The 15,376-nt window shown below is 34.8% G+C and overlaps 1 protein-coding gene across 13 annotated transcripts in view; it reads right to left on the bottom strand.

Annotated features, from left to right (window-relative positions):
* Positions 1-4,721: 4,721 nt before the first annotated feature.
* LOC127855251 (uncharacterized) overlaps positions 4,722-15,376 on the bottom strand; it is a 61,491-nt gene continuing 50,836 nt past the window's right edge. For 9 of the 13 annotated variants that reach the window (XM_052390675.1, XM_052390676.1, XM_052390681.1 and 6 more), the window contains 7 exons: positions 13,515-13,955; positions 12,776-12,835; positions 11,751-11,819; positions 10,499-10,969; positions 9,235-9,361; positions 7,958-8,054; positions 4,722-5,184 (listed from right to left, as the gene is read on the bottom strand). In XM_052390675.1, coding sequence (XP_052246635.1) covers positions 5,015-5,184; positions 7,958-8,054; positions 9,235-9,361; positions 10,499-10,969; positions 11,751-11,819; positions 12,776-12,835; positions 13,515-13,955 — 1,435 coding nt within the window. In that variant the 3' untranslated portion in view covers positions 4,722-5,014. The remainder of the gene's footprint in view (positions 5,185-7,957; positions 8,055-9,234; positions 9,362-10,498; positions 10,970-11,750; positions 11,820-12,775; positions 12,836-13,514; positions 13,956-15,376) is intronic. The other 4 variants (XM_052390687.1, XM_052390688.1, XM_052390684.1 and 1 more) reach the window with 3 other exon arrangements.

The raw sequence follows: 15,376 nt of genomic DNA on the forward strand, positions 1-15,376 counted from the left end.
CTGAGTTACGGCCCTTAAATCATCGAAAAATTGCGTTTTTTCTTGTTTACGCTCAATAACTCGAGCAAATTTTATAGGATCTCCGCCACACTTCATGAAAATGTGTAAGGTCCTAAAATCTAGGTCAAGTTTGATAATCATCCAAATTTACTAGGACACTCCTGAGTTACGGCCCTTGAATCATCGAAAAATTAAATTTTTTATGCCCCCAGAACCTATGTTCTGGGGGCATATTAAAATCGCACCGTCAGTCAGTCAGTTAGTTAGTCCGTCCGATTTAGTTTCCGCTCAATAAGTCAAGCAATTGTCATCAGATCTTCACCAAACACTATGGAAATGTGTAAGGCAATAACATCTGGGTCAAGTTCGATAATCGGCCAATTTGACCCAGACACTCCTGAGTTACAGCCCTTGAATCATCGTAAAATTGGGTTTTTTTTCTCGTTTCCGCTCAATAAGTCAAGCAATTGTCATCAGTTTTTCACCAAACTTCATGAAAATATGTAAGGCAATAACATCTGGGTCTTTGATAATCGGCCAATTTGACCCAGACAATCCTGAGTTCCGGCCCTTGAATCATAGTAAAATTGGGTTTTTTCTTGTTTCTGCTCAAATACTCGAGCAATTGTCATCAGATCTTCACCAAACTTCATGAACATTTATAAGGTAATAACATCTAGGTCAAGTTCGATAATCGGCCAAATTGCACCACACACTCCCGAGTAACGGCCCTTAAATCATCGTAAATTTTTTTCTGGTTTCCGCTCAATAACTCAAGCAATTTTCATTGTATTTTTACCATACTTCATGAAAATGTGAAAGGCAATAACATCTAGGTCAAGTTCTATAATCGGCCAAATTGAACCACACACTCCTGAGTTACAACCCTTTAATTATCGTAAAAAGTTATTTCTCGTTTCCGCTCAATAACTCAAGCAATTGTCATTGTATTTTTACCATACTTCATGAAAATGTGAAAGGCAATAACATCTAGGTCAAGTTCTATAATCGGCCATATTGACCTAGACACTCCTGAGTTACATCCCTTGGATAATCGAAAAGTTGCGTTTATTCTCGTTTATGCTAAATAACTCGAGCAATTATAATTGTATTTTTTCCATACTTCAAGAAAATGTGAAAGGCAATAACATCTAGGTCAAGTTCTATAATCGGCCAAATTGATCCAGACACTCCTGAGTTACAGCCCTTGGATAATCGAAAAATTGCGTTTATTCTCGTTTACGCTTAATAATTCAAGCAATTGTCATCGGATCATAGGAGCTTTGCCTACATCTAGGTCAAGTTCGATAATCAGCCGAATTGACCATGACACTCCTGAGTAACGGCCCTTGAATCATCGAAAAATTTGAGTTTTTTCTTGTTTCCGCTCATTACTCGAGCAATTGTCATCGGATCTTCACCAATCGTCATGAAAATGCGTTTAGCCATAAAATCTAGATCAAATTCGATGACCAGTTAAATTTACCTAGACACTTTAGAGTTACGGACCTTAATTAAAAGCAAAAATCGCCTTTTCCCATTTCTGCTCAATAACTCGAGCATTTGTTCTTGATCTTTTTATGCCCCCAGAACATAGGTTCTGTGGGCATATTACAATCGCAATGTCTGTCAGTCAGTCAGTCAGTCAGTTAGTTAGTTAGTCCGTCCGGATTAGTTTCCGCTTAATAAGTCAAGCAATTGTCATCAGATCTTCACCAAACTTCATCAAAATGTGTAAGGCAATAACATCTAGGTCAAATTATAATCGGCCAAAATGACCAACACACTCCTGAGTTATGTCCCTTGATTCATCATAAAAAAAATTTTATCGTTTCCGTTCAATAACTCGAGCAATTGTCATCAGATCTTCACCAAACTTCATAACAATGTGTAAGGCAATAACATCTAGGTCAAGTTCGATAATCGGCCAAATTGACCCAGACACTCCTGAGTTACGACCCTTGAATCATCGAAAAAATTGCGTTTTTTCAATAACTCAAGCAAATGTCATAGGCTCTTTGCCACACTTCATGATAATGTGTAAGAACAAAAGATCTAGGTCAAGTTCGATAATCTGCCAAATTGACCCAAACACTCCTGAGTTACGGGCCTTGAATCATAAAAAAATGAGTTTTTTTCTCGTTTCCGCTCCATAAGTCCACCAATTGTCATCGGATCTTCACCTAACTTTATAAAAATGTGCAAGGCAATAAAATCTAGGTTAAGTTCAATAATCAGCCAAATTTACCAAGGAACTTCTGAGTAACGGCCCCTGAATCATCAAAAAATTGCGTTTCCGCTCGAAACATGCTCATAACTTCTATGTCGCTTCAGATTAAACCTTCATATTTGGTATGCATGTGTATATGGACAAGGCCTTTACATACGCACATTAATTTGACCCCCTTGACCTTGAACTAAGGTTCCGCGTTTAGGTTTCGAAATCTGTGTTCAGGCTTCAAAAAGCGTTTTGGGGGCATATGTCTTCCGATGGAGACAGCTCTTGTTTCCTTATGTTATGAAGTTGTGCATGTTGCATTGTTATTGTCCTATATCAAAACTGAACTTTTTTTATGCCCCCGGTAGGGTGGCATATAGCAGTCGCACTGTCCGTCCGTCTGTCTGTCCGTCTGTCTGTCCGTCGCACTTTTGCTCATAACATCTATGTCGCTTCAGATGTAACCTTCATATTTGGTATGCACGTGAATATGGACAAGACCTTTCCATACGCACACAAATTTTGACCCCGTTGACCTTGAACTAAGGGTCCGCGTTTAGGTTTCGAAATCTGCGTTTAGGTTTCGAAAAAGCGTTTTTTGGGGGCATATGACTTCCGATGGAGACAGCTCTTGTTTAAATTGAAATCAAGGTCGCCAAGAGTAAAAAAAGATTGAATCTTACACAAGGGGAGGGGGGGGTAACAATGCACATTTTAAATTGTCTCCCTTTATCAGACTTATGTTCAAATTGAAAACCTGGTTTTGTGACAATTTTGTCCCTTGTTCACGTATGTACCTCTAAAAGTATTGATAGTTACAGGGATGTAACTAACGAACATTCCGAACAGCACGTGACTCTTCATTTTGATTTTAATACATCTACATTATGCGGATTTATTACTAAAAACGCGTTGAACGTAACTAAAAAACTATCGCTGCTGGATGGAAGAAGCTTTTCTTACATTTTGATTATCGTCTTAAAATTCCCAGATTAATGGCCCTTTAGTAAATGACATGTTTAAGTGGTTTTTGCGTGTACCTCAAAAAGTATTGTTGTTACGATGATGGCTCTTAATAAACACATAAACTCCCTTTTTAACCTTTGTATGTCATTGCTTTAGACATCTGAAGCTTTTTCAAAACAAATGGGACGAACAAAACGAATCTAGTTCATGTGGATGTGACTGTAATCAGTTTTCTGATTCTTATGCAATGTTTGTCCTGTTATGGCTAAAATTTCTAAGAATGAATATGCACAAACTTTGTAAGAGGTAGAAATGACAAGCATATTTTTCTAGGAAACTACATTTATTATTCCATTACAAATAAAACTTATGCTTTAGTAAAATATAAATAACACATATGAAATTCAATTAACAGAACGTGCTCGCATGTACAATGCAGATGTACGTACGCGCTCACATTTATCACAATCGGTACAATTGTATGATTCTAATGCTGAGTTACAATTCCAACATTTACCATTTCAAATCGAAGACTAATATTTTTTTAAGAATTAATTTCATGGAATAATTTTTGTTATCTTAGAAAAAGCATGTACATTTGCAAACTGTTTATAAAATCTCACTAACTTAAGATAAATAATACGCAAGATCGTTTTCAAAGGTTTGGGGACAACAATCGAGCGGTCAGTAAGAAAAAAAACGAACACACTGAATGTGTTTTCCCTTCAAAATAAAGAAACATACTATTTCCGCTGCAGTAAAATGTAGTGTATGTGTACATAAACATAATGGCAAAAAGGCAAAACAAAGTATATAACTGCAATAACGACAGACATACACATATATTTGTTGCAAATAAATTAACGGAAAAACAACGACTAAATTGTAATATCACAGTCATGTAAAGATTGCTGAAAAAATCTAAGTTCGACTCTATCTAAACACATGAAATACAATAGTAAACACAATTTTAAAAATAAAAAACATGTATCACACCTAACAAATTATATTTCGGAGGATATGTTATCACAGTCATTAGCGTTTTGACGGAACGGACGAACATGGCAGTGTATGTTATACAATTATCTCTTGTTCGACGCATTGATTTCTAACTTAAGCAAACAAGCATATGATAACATTAATTGTAAGAAGTAAACAACTCATTATATATTTTTTCATACGTGAAATAGTAATATATGCCATGTAAAAATAATATTGCGATGTTATTATTTAAAGTTAACCTTTCTTAATTGTCAGGTACTTATTATTTTATGACACAAGTCCTATAATAAAGCTCATTGTTGTTTATTCATTCTTTACAATTTAAATATTTACAGCACAACAAAATATTTTGAAGATGCGAAGACAGATATGGATTCACATTCCTAAATAGACTGCAAGACACTTTTAATTTGTAATGTTTCTCCCGTTTATGTGTATCTACAATGCTCTTTTTAACAAACACTATTTTAAGTCAATGTTTTCGAGTGCTCAAATATGTTACTCTGTGTGGTTATGTTTTCACTTGCTGTGATGCCAATTTTCAATGGATACACTGTAATATAGCATTATAATTGTAATTTTGACATGATTGCTTTACTTAGTAGCATCTTGGTTTCTGTGAGGAATCAATATTTTATTTTATAATAAACATTTAACATACGTTAATTATCTCCTTTTTGGGTTGTGTTACAAATCAAACAACGTCACTCGTTCTTTTATTGGCAAAACCTATAAGACATCTTTAGAAAAAATGACCGTTTATCAATTGCCATCATTTCACCAAGAATCGTTACTAAATCAATGCAGCAGCGCTTTACGTCGCACGACCTATCGGTGCGACAGGTGCGCGAGGAATGGCCGCAGCAGGATATTGCCCGATTTGTCGAGGATGTCCGGTGAGATGGCTAGCATGCTGGCCCTACTAATGTCCAGGTTCAGATTGAAGGCATTGTTGTATTGTTCCACTATGTCGAGGACATCCTTGCGCGGTAGACTGCCTGCAAAGCAAGTAAGATCGTACACCGTTATATGGTTATATTTAATTGTGTCACACCGGTGATAATAACGTAGTGACGTCACCATCTATGTACAGAATGGTTATATTTTCATTAATAAACTGTGTTCCTTTTCGACAAGAGTTGGTTCCCTTCTGCAAAATATTGTGACGATCGGGATACATCGACTATCTCCGTAATTCTCCGTAAGATAGATCTTTATGTTAATAAATCGTGTATTTGAGAATGTATACGATTTGTTTCATTTTCAGCACTAGTTGGTTCACTTTTGAATAATTAGATAATTGTTGTATTTTATTTAAATTGGATTTAATGTAATAATTGTATGTCAATTGGGACAGCTAATTTTGTTCTAAAGAATCTCAAATAATATCAATATTTTGCTAGTACACTGAAACATAGTTGAACCATTGTTTAAACATGCTAACAAACACACAGCATAGTTACACAGAGTTCAAGATAGGATGGGCATTTGAGAAAATACCATTCAAATTTCATTTAGAAATTTTAACTAGGGGGTAAAAATATCCGTAATAAAATTATAGAAGAGGAACTGGCCAGCATTGAATCTTGCCAAAAGGTTATTTTGAGATAATAAAAAATGTGTGAACCCGATTTTATCAATGTATTCAATTTAACAAATCTAGATTTTATGATAATTAAATTCATACCTTTCATCTTTAAATCGTCGAATGAAAAAAAAAATTGTTAAGCCGTTTTAACTGAGGCTCATACAGAATCATATATCTTATACTCTTTAGAGCTAATTGGCTGGCAGTAAAACACAATTTGAAAAAAAAAACTAAAGGCTAAAGTACCATTAAAACCTTATCTGGAACTCTAGTTTTAGTATTATAAGTATTGTTGTGTCCTATTCATAGGGCACATTTTATAAATACCATTTCAATACATGTACTGATCAAACAATCACTTCTGTTTGAAGCAATATCTCATATGAATACACATGCATTTACTAATACGTACACGATAAATGAACTCGTTTTACTGAAAATTATAAGTTTACTTTTAAGATGTGAACGCTACATAAATAATGACGAAATGTGTATTCTATAAAGTTGTATAATAATCATGAAACACACATTGTTCCTGTAAACGAGATGAAATGATATATAATTTATTTAAGGAATTTATAGTTATCAATCCTTCAACAATAACGTGCATTTTGATTATGACCCATGCCAAAAAGAATGCAAACATATCTGGGTGGTCCAAACAAGGAAAACATGAGGTTATCATGATAATGGACAATGCCATATATTGTATACATGCGTGTTACTATTTTAAACGACATTGAAGGGTTTAGCCAAAATATATTAGTCAGACTTCAGTCATGGTAAAATAAATACTGAACATTGCATTTGATAAATATAATCTTAGATATACAGCAATTGAATCAACAACTTGTTTTCATTTTTTAACATAGACTTTATATGTACCAACATCTTTTGAAATAAAACATCCTCGTTTTGTGCGCTTCTGTTCTAATCACAAAACTCCATTCACACACACATACCCGAATTGTGTTTAGTTTCACAGCAACGCTTTGAACTATGTTTTAAGTATTATCTACATTAATGAACAAACACTTATCAGTATAACGCCATCGACAGCAACTTACATTCTGCAGTCGACTGTCCCCCTGGGATAAAAACTTAACTTACACACAACATAAACCTATATGTAAATCAGGGTTGTGAAATTCCCCAAAATGCCACTCGTCCTACATGAACAGAGCTTGCAAATCATATCTTGCCCTTATGATATATATATACTCGTATGAAAAAGCATGATATATGGAGTCTTAGCAAATCAAAATTACACGTTTTCTCGTTCACTTTCAAGCGCATCAATTCATAATGTGTTTCATATTTATTTTAAATTATTATTACCTTAAAACTTTCCTTGATGTCGTAAAGCACAAAATGCATTAGTTATTAAGTGCAGACGATGTCTTTGACAAAATAAACAACACATTTAATTATTCAACGTAACGAAGCACAGATAATGCCTAATTGCACACATGTACAAGCAATGCATGATTGTTCTTAGTCAGATAAGTTGTTTTGTATTTTCGGGAAATGCGTTATAAAGCTGCGAATGGTTCAACAATGTGCACCTCGTATCGTTGCTTGGTTTTACTTGATAGTAGTAGTAAACACTCCTGAATTGGCTGCCAATGAGCTACTTACTATTTTGCCATTTTATGTATACAATCTCTGTTTTTTCCGAAGTTGTCATTTAAGAACATATACAAATGCGCTGTCGAGTTGACATTTTTTATCGTTTTTATGGCATGTTAAGATTCTATACACGGATACTGCACTCTCCAAGTCAGTCTAGCATGAGATGAATCAAGTTCGCCTTACGACATTATTCACTCGTCAAAAATACGTCCTGACGAACTAGCAAGCTCAATTACTTATGCGTGTACGTTTAAATCCGACAAAGTTAGAGCAACGACCAAGTTCGATTTTAAGAACATGTGTGCAATATAAAATATGCCGGAGTTCAATGATTTTAAGATGTGAGTTTTTATCCTGACGACGTGTGATGAATAGAAAAAAGGGTGCTGAGTTTTAAGGTACAATCAGGTATTAAAGTGAAATAAACGACTTACTTAAGACATAACATATTATCAAAAAACATATGGGATGAAAACTATGCGGGTAGGATGTAGACCTGAATTTACAATGAAATATGGACTATATTATTTCAATGTCATTCGTTGCATTACCTTTGTTTGATATATCACTGTTATACAAAGCCTGGGCCATCTTAAGATAACGGTCAAGCCATGGCTGCTCGTTGCTTGCCATTCCATCTCTTGTTATCTAGAAAACCCCACAAACAGAAAAAAAACTATACTAAAACGATACAGGGCAAAGCCAAATGGACTAGGCGTATGAAAAAATACGCAAAGCAATATTATAAAAAATCTTCACCACCTTGTCATTCAACACAAATGCCGTCTCCCAATAAAAATGTATCAAAATATGATGCACAAACATAAAACTTCCAGCAGCAAATTTTAACTATTATTACATATACCAAGTTAAAATATGTCAACGTATCCAACATTGTGTCTGTTGTCAACACATACATGATTTGATACTTGCAAGTAATAAAAGAGATGATAAAGATTCAAGAGCGAATATATATCAGCTTTATTTGCGTTGCCTGCTGCGTACGTTTTTTTTATGAAAGTAATATCATATTTTGAGACGTGTACACGTGTCTTGTCAAACAAAAACCATTCAATCGCCACACACGATTAACACTTAACATTTAAATAACGATAAATTAACCTCATGAAAATGCTTCAATAGTTTCTGTTATACAGATCATATGGGTCGCCCGTATTCTGTAAGGAAATAAATCACTATAGCATACTATTTAAGATTTTTACAGCTGTCTTAATTGAATTCAGATACTTGGACGGAATAAACTTGAAAACTTTTCCAACAATACTGAATATGTGATCGGCCATGCAAAGGGTTATATGCACATTGTTATTTAGCAAAAATCATGTTTTGCCTAAAGATGTGTAATGCAATTTTCTGAAGCTCAGACAACATTGACGCTTCTGCACAAAAGCCAATATAGCAGTTTTTTGCAACTGAATAATAAGAAAAAAATATGTAAGACCATAAACTTTGTAAATTCTTATTAAGTATCAATGTTGCATTTGTCATTATGTTATACAAATAGCATCATTTAATTGGAGCGGGTAAGTATATGCCAAGTACGATTTCGATTCACATCCCTCATAGTGAAATACCATTTCAATAATGTTCTTTTCCTTTGTAAAATTTTATTTATTTTTTTTACTGGAGCTTTTAAATTTTTAATGTTTACATTTATCAATATAAAGCATTTAATGACAAACTTCAAAACATGCGAAAATCTGTGAAAAGGCCCCTTTAAGTCTTATTTAATTAATTAAATGTTTACATATACTTAATAACTAGATGTCATGGGAACGTTCTCAAAAACACAAATACTAAAACATACCTCGTATTTGGTTTCTAGATCTCTGAGTTGGGATGTAAGTTGTTGTATCTGCTGTGCACGTGTCAGACGCTGACTGGTTCCCCCATCGGCGTACCCTTCCGGTCCCCGACGGTACCCGTCTCCATATCTGGAAAAACATAGACACATCGATGACGTCAACGAAAATGCGGTACTTATTTTCAATGGATAGATCTACATTTGATCTTTAAAGTGTAAAGGAAAAAGAGCATACACAATCCGTTTTCAGTATGTAGATTCTTGATTTTCAATCTACATATTTATATAGTTACGTGATATTATTGATACATGTATATGAATTGCAAACGCATTTATTAATTTAGATGCTATCTTTTTATTTATTGCGTAATGGTCACCGCTTGTAACGCGTTCCATATAAATGTATATGTCAACCGTGTCCGGAAAGAATCTAAGGTGGTAAGTATAGCAGCAGTCTTCAATAAATATCTTTAGATATATTTTTTTAAATAGCTGATCACTATAGGTAACTATATTTAATATACTCTTGAAAACAAAAATCAGCATTTACAGTATATATGCATGTAACTTTTGCTTTCTGTCATATTAGTGAAACATATGCATTGACGATTCACCACAAACGTTATAAAACACGCGTTTATATAAAAACAAGTACAATAAAACAACCAAAAGCTAAAACCAACAAGCGAAACAGACATCTATGTTAACTTAAATGACAAAGTGTTGGTTTCCAAAATGTACACATTCGTCACCGATATAGCAATATATAACACATGAACCCAAAAAAGTAAAAAAAATACTTGTTTTGAATGTAATCATTACAAATACCCAAATATAAACAATAACAACGCACAACGCCATAAAAAAGAAGAACAAGTAAATATGTAAAGCAAATTACAAATAACAAACAAAGTCCCTACTGGACCTGAAACCAAGCTTGTTAAACCAATAAGCATATTAATCTACGATTTCCACAACGTTGACGTCGTATTCGCAAAACGTGCGTTAAAACACAAAGCAGATCGACAGACAATTTCCACAACGTTGCCGTCGTATTCGTAAAACGTTCGTTAAACACACAAAGCACATCGACAGACGATTTCCACAACGTTGACGTCGTATTCGTAAAACGTTCGTTAAACACACAAAGCACATCGACAGACGATTTCCACAAGTTTGGCGCCCTATTCTAAATGGTTTCTTTTGTTAAACATATATAGCACACCGACCATGTCCCCATTGCCACTCTTCATTCCCCAAGCGATACCTTTGCAACCTCTCTTCCACCAATGCGTACGCTTGGTCCGACTGCTGCAGTGGTGTCGTGTAGTTAGGTTTATGCAGCAGAGGGAAATTCGGAGAAGAGGACGCTGGAAGAAAGGGTTGTTGTCTGTAACTATAACTCCTCCGTAGCGTATTCGATTGGGAGTAAGGATATTGTCGCCCCGGGTAAGTATCTAGGCTTTGCGACTGGTATTTGGGCTGATTGGGTACGGGTGAAGGTGATGGGAATAATGGTCTAGCGTCAGATGGCGGATCTTGTGAATAGTTTCGCTCCTCATCATCGTCTTGGAAATTGCCAGAGTAAAGGTCCCGATATTGCTTTGTCTTGTTCATTATCTTGTTTGGACTCGGCTGGCGAAACCGCATTGGTGACTGTTGGCGAAGTGGGGGAGTTTCTTGTCGAATGGGCGATAAACTTCTGGGTTTAGTTTCTGGGGCGTAGGTGTCGTAATTTCTATAGAATTTAAGGAATAAAAAGCTTTTTACTAAAGATGACTCTCATAAGAATAGAGGTGGAATCCCAGTTAGAACATCATATAAAGATAACTAAATGTTTAATTGAAAAACTCAAACCTGAAGATCGTAAAACCCTGACAACCAAAAATTACCGATATGTTATTTCCTCTTTGTATGACTGTGGTCTCTTTTTCATGGGAAGTTTATCGACTGACAAAAGCTTTCTCCTTCAAATAATATTTAAAAAAGTGACTATTTAATAATTATAAGTATACATATTATTGTTATTATTATTGTTATTATTATTATTATTATTATTATTATTATTATTATTATTATTATTATTATTACAACGAAGCCCCTTTGTTTGTTAACACGTAACAAGAATGCGAACGAATCCGACTCCTCGCACATAAATAACACAATAAAGATGTATTATAAAACTTTCATTGTACACAGGAAAGGTTTTTAGAATGCATGACAAAATTGTATTAAGGATGTTAAGTTAATATTTTTTAACGAACTTATCGTAACGTAAAATCAAAATGTTATGATCCGTAAACGTAGTTTTGAATTTTTCTTAAAACCAAACATTTAACAAAAAAAGTTTAAGTATAATATTCAAAAGTTAAGAAACGAACGATAACGACACCTAATTAAAAGATGAACGGTCGGGGCATGTTAAAGGGGAGGTCTTAACACCCGACACAAAACTATTTTAAATTTTTATTTATTATTTTGAAAATTGTAATTTGATCTAATTTGATGTAACATTATACCTCTGAGGCTCAGCGTAAGATAATGGACGGTTATAGCGACTAGGCACCCGACTCTTTGGCCGACCTTCTCTACAAACAGGTGTAGGATACATTGTTATATCCAAATCTACGTGTGCTATATTACAGCCACTGAATACTGAAGTAATGTTAATATATGTGTGCGCTCTATAATGATTGTATTTGTATACACTTTACACGCGCAGTGTACATATAAACATTGTTAACGATATAATTACATGAGATGTTTATGAAACCAATTACCAGTTTAGACGTAACATCCGGTGATAAGCATGTTATAAGCTGTTTTATGATACCCTTTCTCATTGCATGAATAACATTAGAAACAGCCTTAACGCCTGTATGTTGCATACACATTTCTACAAAATTATACATAAACAATGAAGTTACCGTTAAACAATTAAATATTTCACACACACAATCCGACATAAGCTAAGGTACAAGTCATACATGCGTAATTGGAAATAACACAAACTTTTATAAAGTCGTAAACTATTCCATAACAGGGAGAGAAAAAAATATATGTAAGGATAACATGTTTTTGTAATGAGAAAAATTTAACAAATGTGTATTCACTGAAATAGGAAATAAGAAAGAAAGAGCTAATCAATTTCTGGACTATAAGCTAAAAATATACACTAAACAAGACGTAAAACGCACCAAATGTACGAATAAATATTAATTTATTTATAGATCGCAATAATGAACATGGCAAATAACATATACACTACACGCTTTAATTTTTGCCCATATTTTTACTCGGTTCTGCTCGTACATGTATGTCATGGTACTTTATCAGAAAATTAAGCCAGACAGCATATTTTGTGTTTGTGGTGCGTTTCAACTTAGCCTAGTATAAATATAGTCAATATATGCACGTTAATACTGGAAAGCACATCTGCAATGAGAACAAAGCGTGTATTACGAACACGTTAACAGTAACTAGCCCTACATATACACGAAGATACACGAATGGAAACGAACAAGCGTCGCCATGACGACGTTACCTCTCGTCGCGGTCACGTGGTGGAGGAGATGTCCGATGTTGCCAGCTAGGGACATATCCGCTGTAGAATAATTGCAAAAAAGTTGTAGTTTGGTTTAGTTTTTGAAAAAATTTAGTTGATCCAATACTATTCGGTAATATTTGCATTGACGTGTTCTGCACTTGACTATAAGTATTATACTAAGCTTCATAAATCCACGAATGACATCGACAAAAGTCTAAATTACTTAAAATGGATAAAAATAACGCTTTATCTAAAACATTAAATGATAACTCCAATTATATGTACTTAAATATGTCCTTTCAAACAATGTTCACATTGCGAAAAAAAGTAACTGCAAACTTGCAACTTATAATAGTTTCTGATTAAAATATATTGTGTTAACAGACACACATCAGTGCTAAACAAAGAAACTTGTTTGTATACTACGTTAAGGCGTAATTTAACCGAAGCAAGCAGCGCGTGAAACTGAAAAATAAGCACAAAGACTTAATTATGAATGTTATTTGCTCTTTGGTGAACGTGTTACAGTCAAACTAGGGCATCCACATAGCAAAACCCAAATACAAGCAAAAAAGTGTTCCAGACATCGACAAAAGCTGCTAAAGCCAATCGGTCATATATGGCGAGGACTAAAGCGGTGCGACAGTTCGTGTGAACGACGTGCATACAGAATGAACTGATTATATCTTGGATACACGAGCGATGTGCAATCTACATCTTCATGCACGTGATGTACCTTGGACCATCTTGATAACCTCTTCTTTCTCGGTAATCAACCCCAGCATCCGCGATTGACCGCCTCGACTCGGGCTGAATGTCATGTAGGTGCGGCTTCCACTCCTCTGCCCTGACAGGCTCTTGCTGATATCTATTGCGGTCTTTAGTTTCGCTTAAAGACCTTCCATCTACTGGTTGACCAATTCTGTCGTTCAATCTTCTTTCGCTATTGTGGCGCCGCAGGTGTCGAGGCTGGCGCCAGTCTCTCTCGGTATCATTTATAGCCGGGAACCATTCCGGCCGATCTTCTTTATCTGGCATTCTAATGTTTGGAGAAGGGGATCGATCTCGGACCTTTCTCACTGGGGGAGTGGTTCTACCATTGGGTATTGGTGAATTCCAATTATCTGACCTGTCAAAATTGCCATGTCGTTGTTCAGGATCCGGTGAATTCTGGCCCCTATAAAATCGTGATCGGTATATGCCGATTTTGATAACTTTAGATTCCTTACTAAATTTGTAAGCTTGAAATAATTCAGATAATATACATTAAATGTACGAAACTTTTATCATATATCAAAGTTGTTTCCCTTTTAATTTTAAATGATATTTATTTTACCACAAAAATAACGCAAATATGAGTTAAATAATTACATCTGTACTTCTATGTATAATAAAATGACGATTAATTTACATAGAAAATTACTAATGCATATGGATTGAATGCTCATTTAAAGGCATAATGATGATTGCATTACACGAAGCGCAACCTACATCAAATACTTATACTTTTCTTCGTAAAATCGGACGGTTTTATTTTTGGAAAGTGAGTTGTCCGGTCTTTTATTGTAATCTTCCGGTCTATATATAAGAGGGCCAATGCTATACGAGAGAAGAAAAAAATCGTAAGCAATTTTATTCAACATCGCATGTTGAGGTGACGCAACTTTGTGTTTGCGTTTGCTCGTGACTCGAAACTGTTGTGAACATAACGGATGAACTTTGTTATGGTTTACTTTGAAATTTCTGAAATGTTTCTTTGTTGTTAACATGCCAGACAAATAACACCACCTGCATTAGCTGTGTAAAAAACACAATATAATCATCGCCGTAAAATTCCACCATTTCCTGCATACCTCGTTGGCATGACAATACATAAACATCAATACATCAATGGATTACATCAACCTAACCCCACCACAACGTATTTTGTTTCCAATCTACCGGTGAAACCGACATGGTACTAAGACGCGATAACACATAAGGAAAATACTAGTTTACAAAGGAAACCGTAAACAACATATAATTAATACATAGAACGGTAAACATTTCTATTTCTCCCCCTCTTAATACTACATTATGTCATAAAACGTTTGTGTTACACATGCATTTATTCATACCATATCCTTTATCATTCAAAATTTGTCTCCCTTTACTAACCAGTCATGCCTATCAACATTTTTATTACAGATGTTTATACAACACGGTGTAGTTTGTATCTATTATATTTAATTACCAAGCATGTCAATCAACAAATATGTTACACCGTTTGCCCAATACCTTTGGCAATCAACGCGCATTTCACCGACACCGTCCGATGTTTCCTTCCCAGTTGCTTTTGATTTAGTCGTACGTTTATTTCTTTACCAGCAAAACGCAAAATCAATTAAGAAATGTGTACAGAACGCAAAAGTTGCAAACCAAATTTCTTTGGTTACATTCAATCACATTGTACACATAATACAAGCCCAATATCGTGACACACATTTCGTATGAAAAGTAACAAATACTTCTTCACACGGAAGCATCGCGTTCAGCAATGCAGTTTTGGTATGCAGTGTCTACCTTTCTTAACACATTAATTGTCAATTGCTTCGTTAA

The sequence above is a fragment of the Dreissena polymorpha genome, chromosome 13 (assembly GCF_020536995.1).
Source record: "Dreissena polymorpha isolate Duluth1 chromosome 13, UMN_Dpol_1.0, whole genome shotgun sequence".
In the NCBI taxonomy this organism is placed as follows: Eukaryota; Metazoa; Mollusca; class Bivalvia; order Myida; family Dreissenidae; genus Dreissena; species Dreissena polymorpha.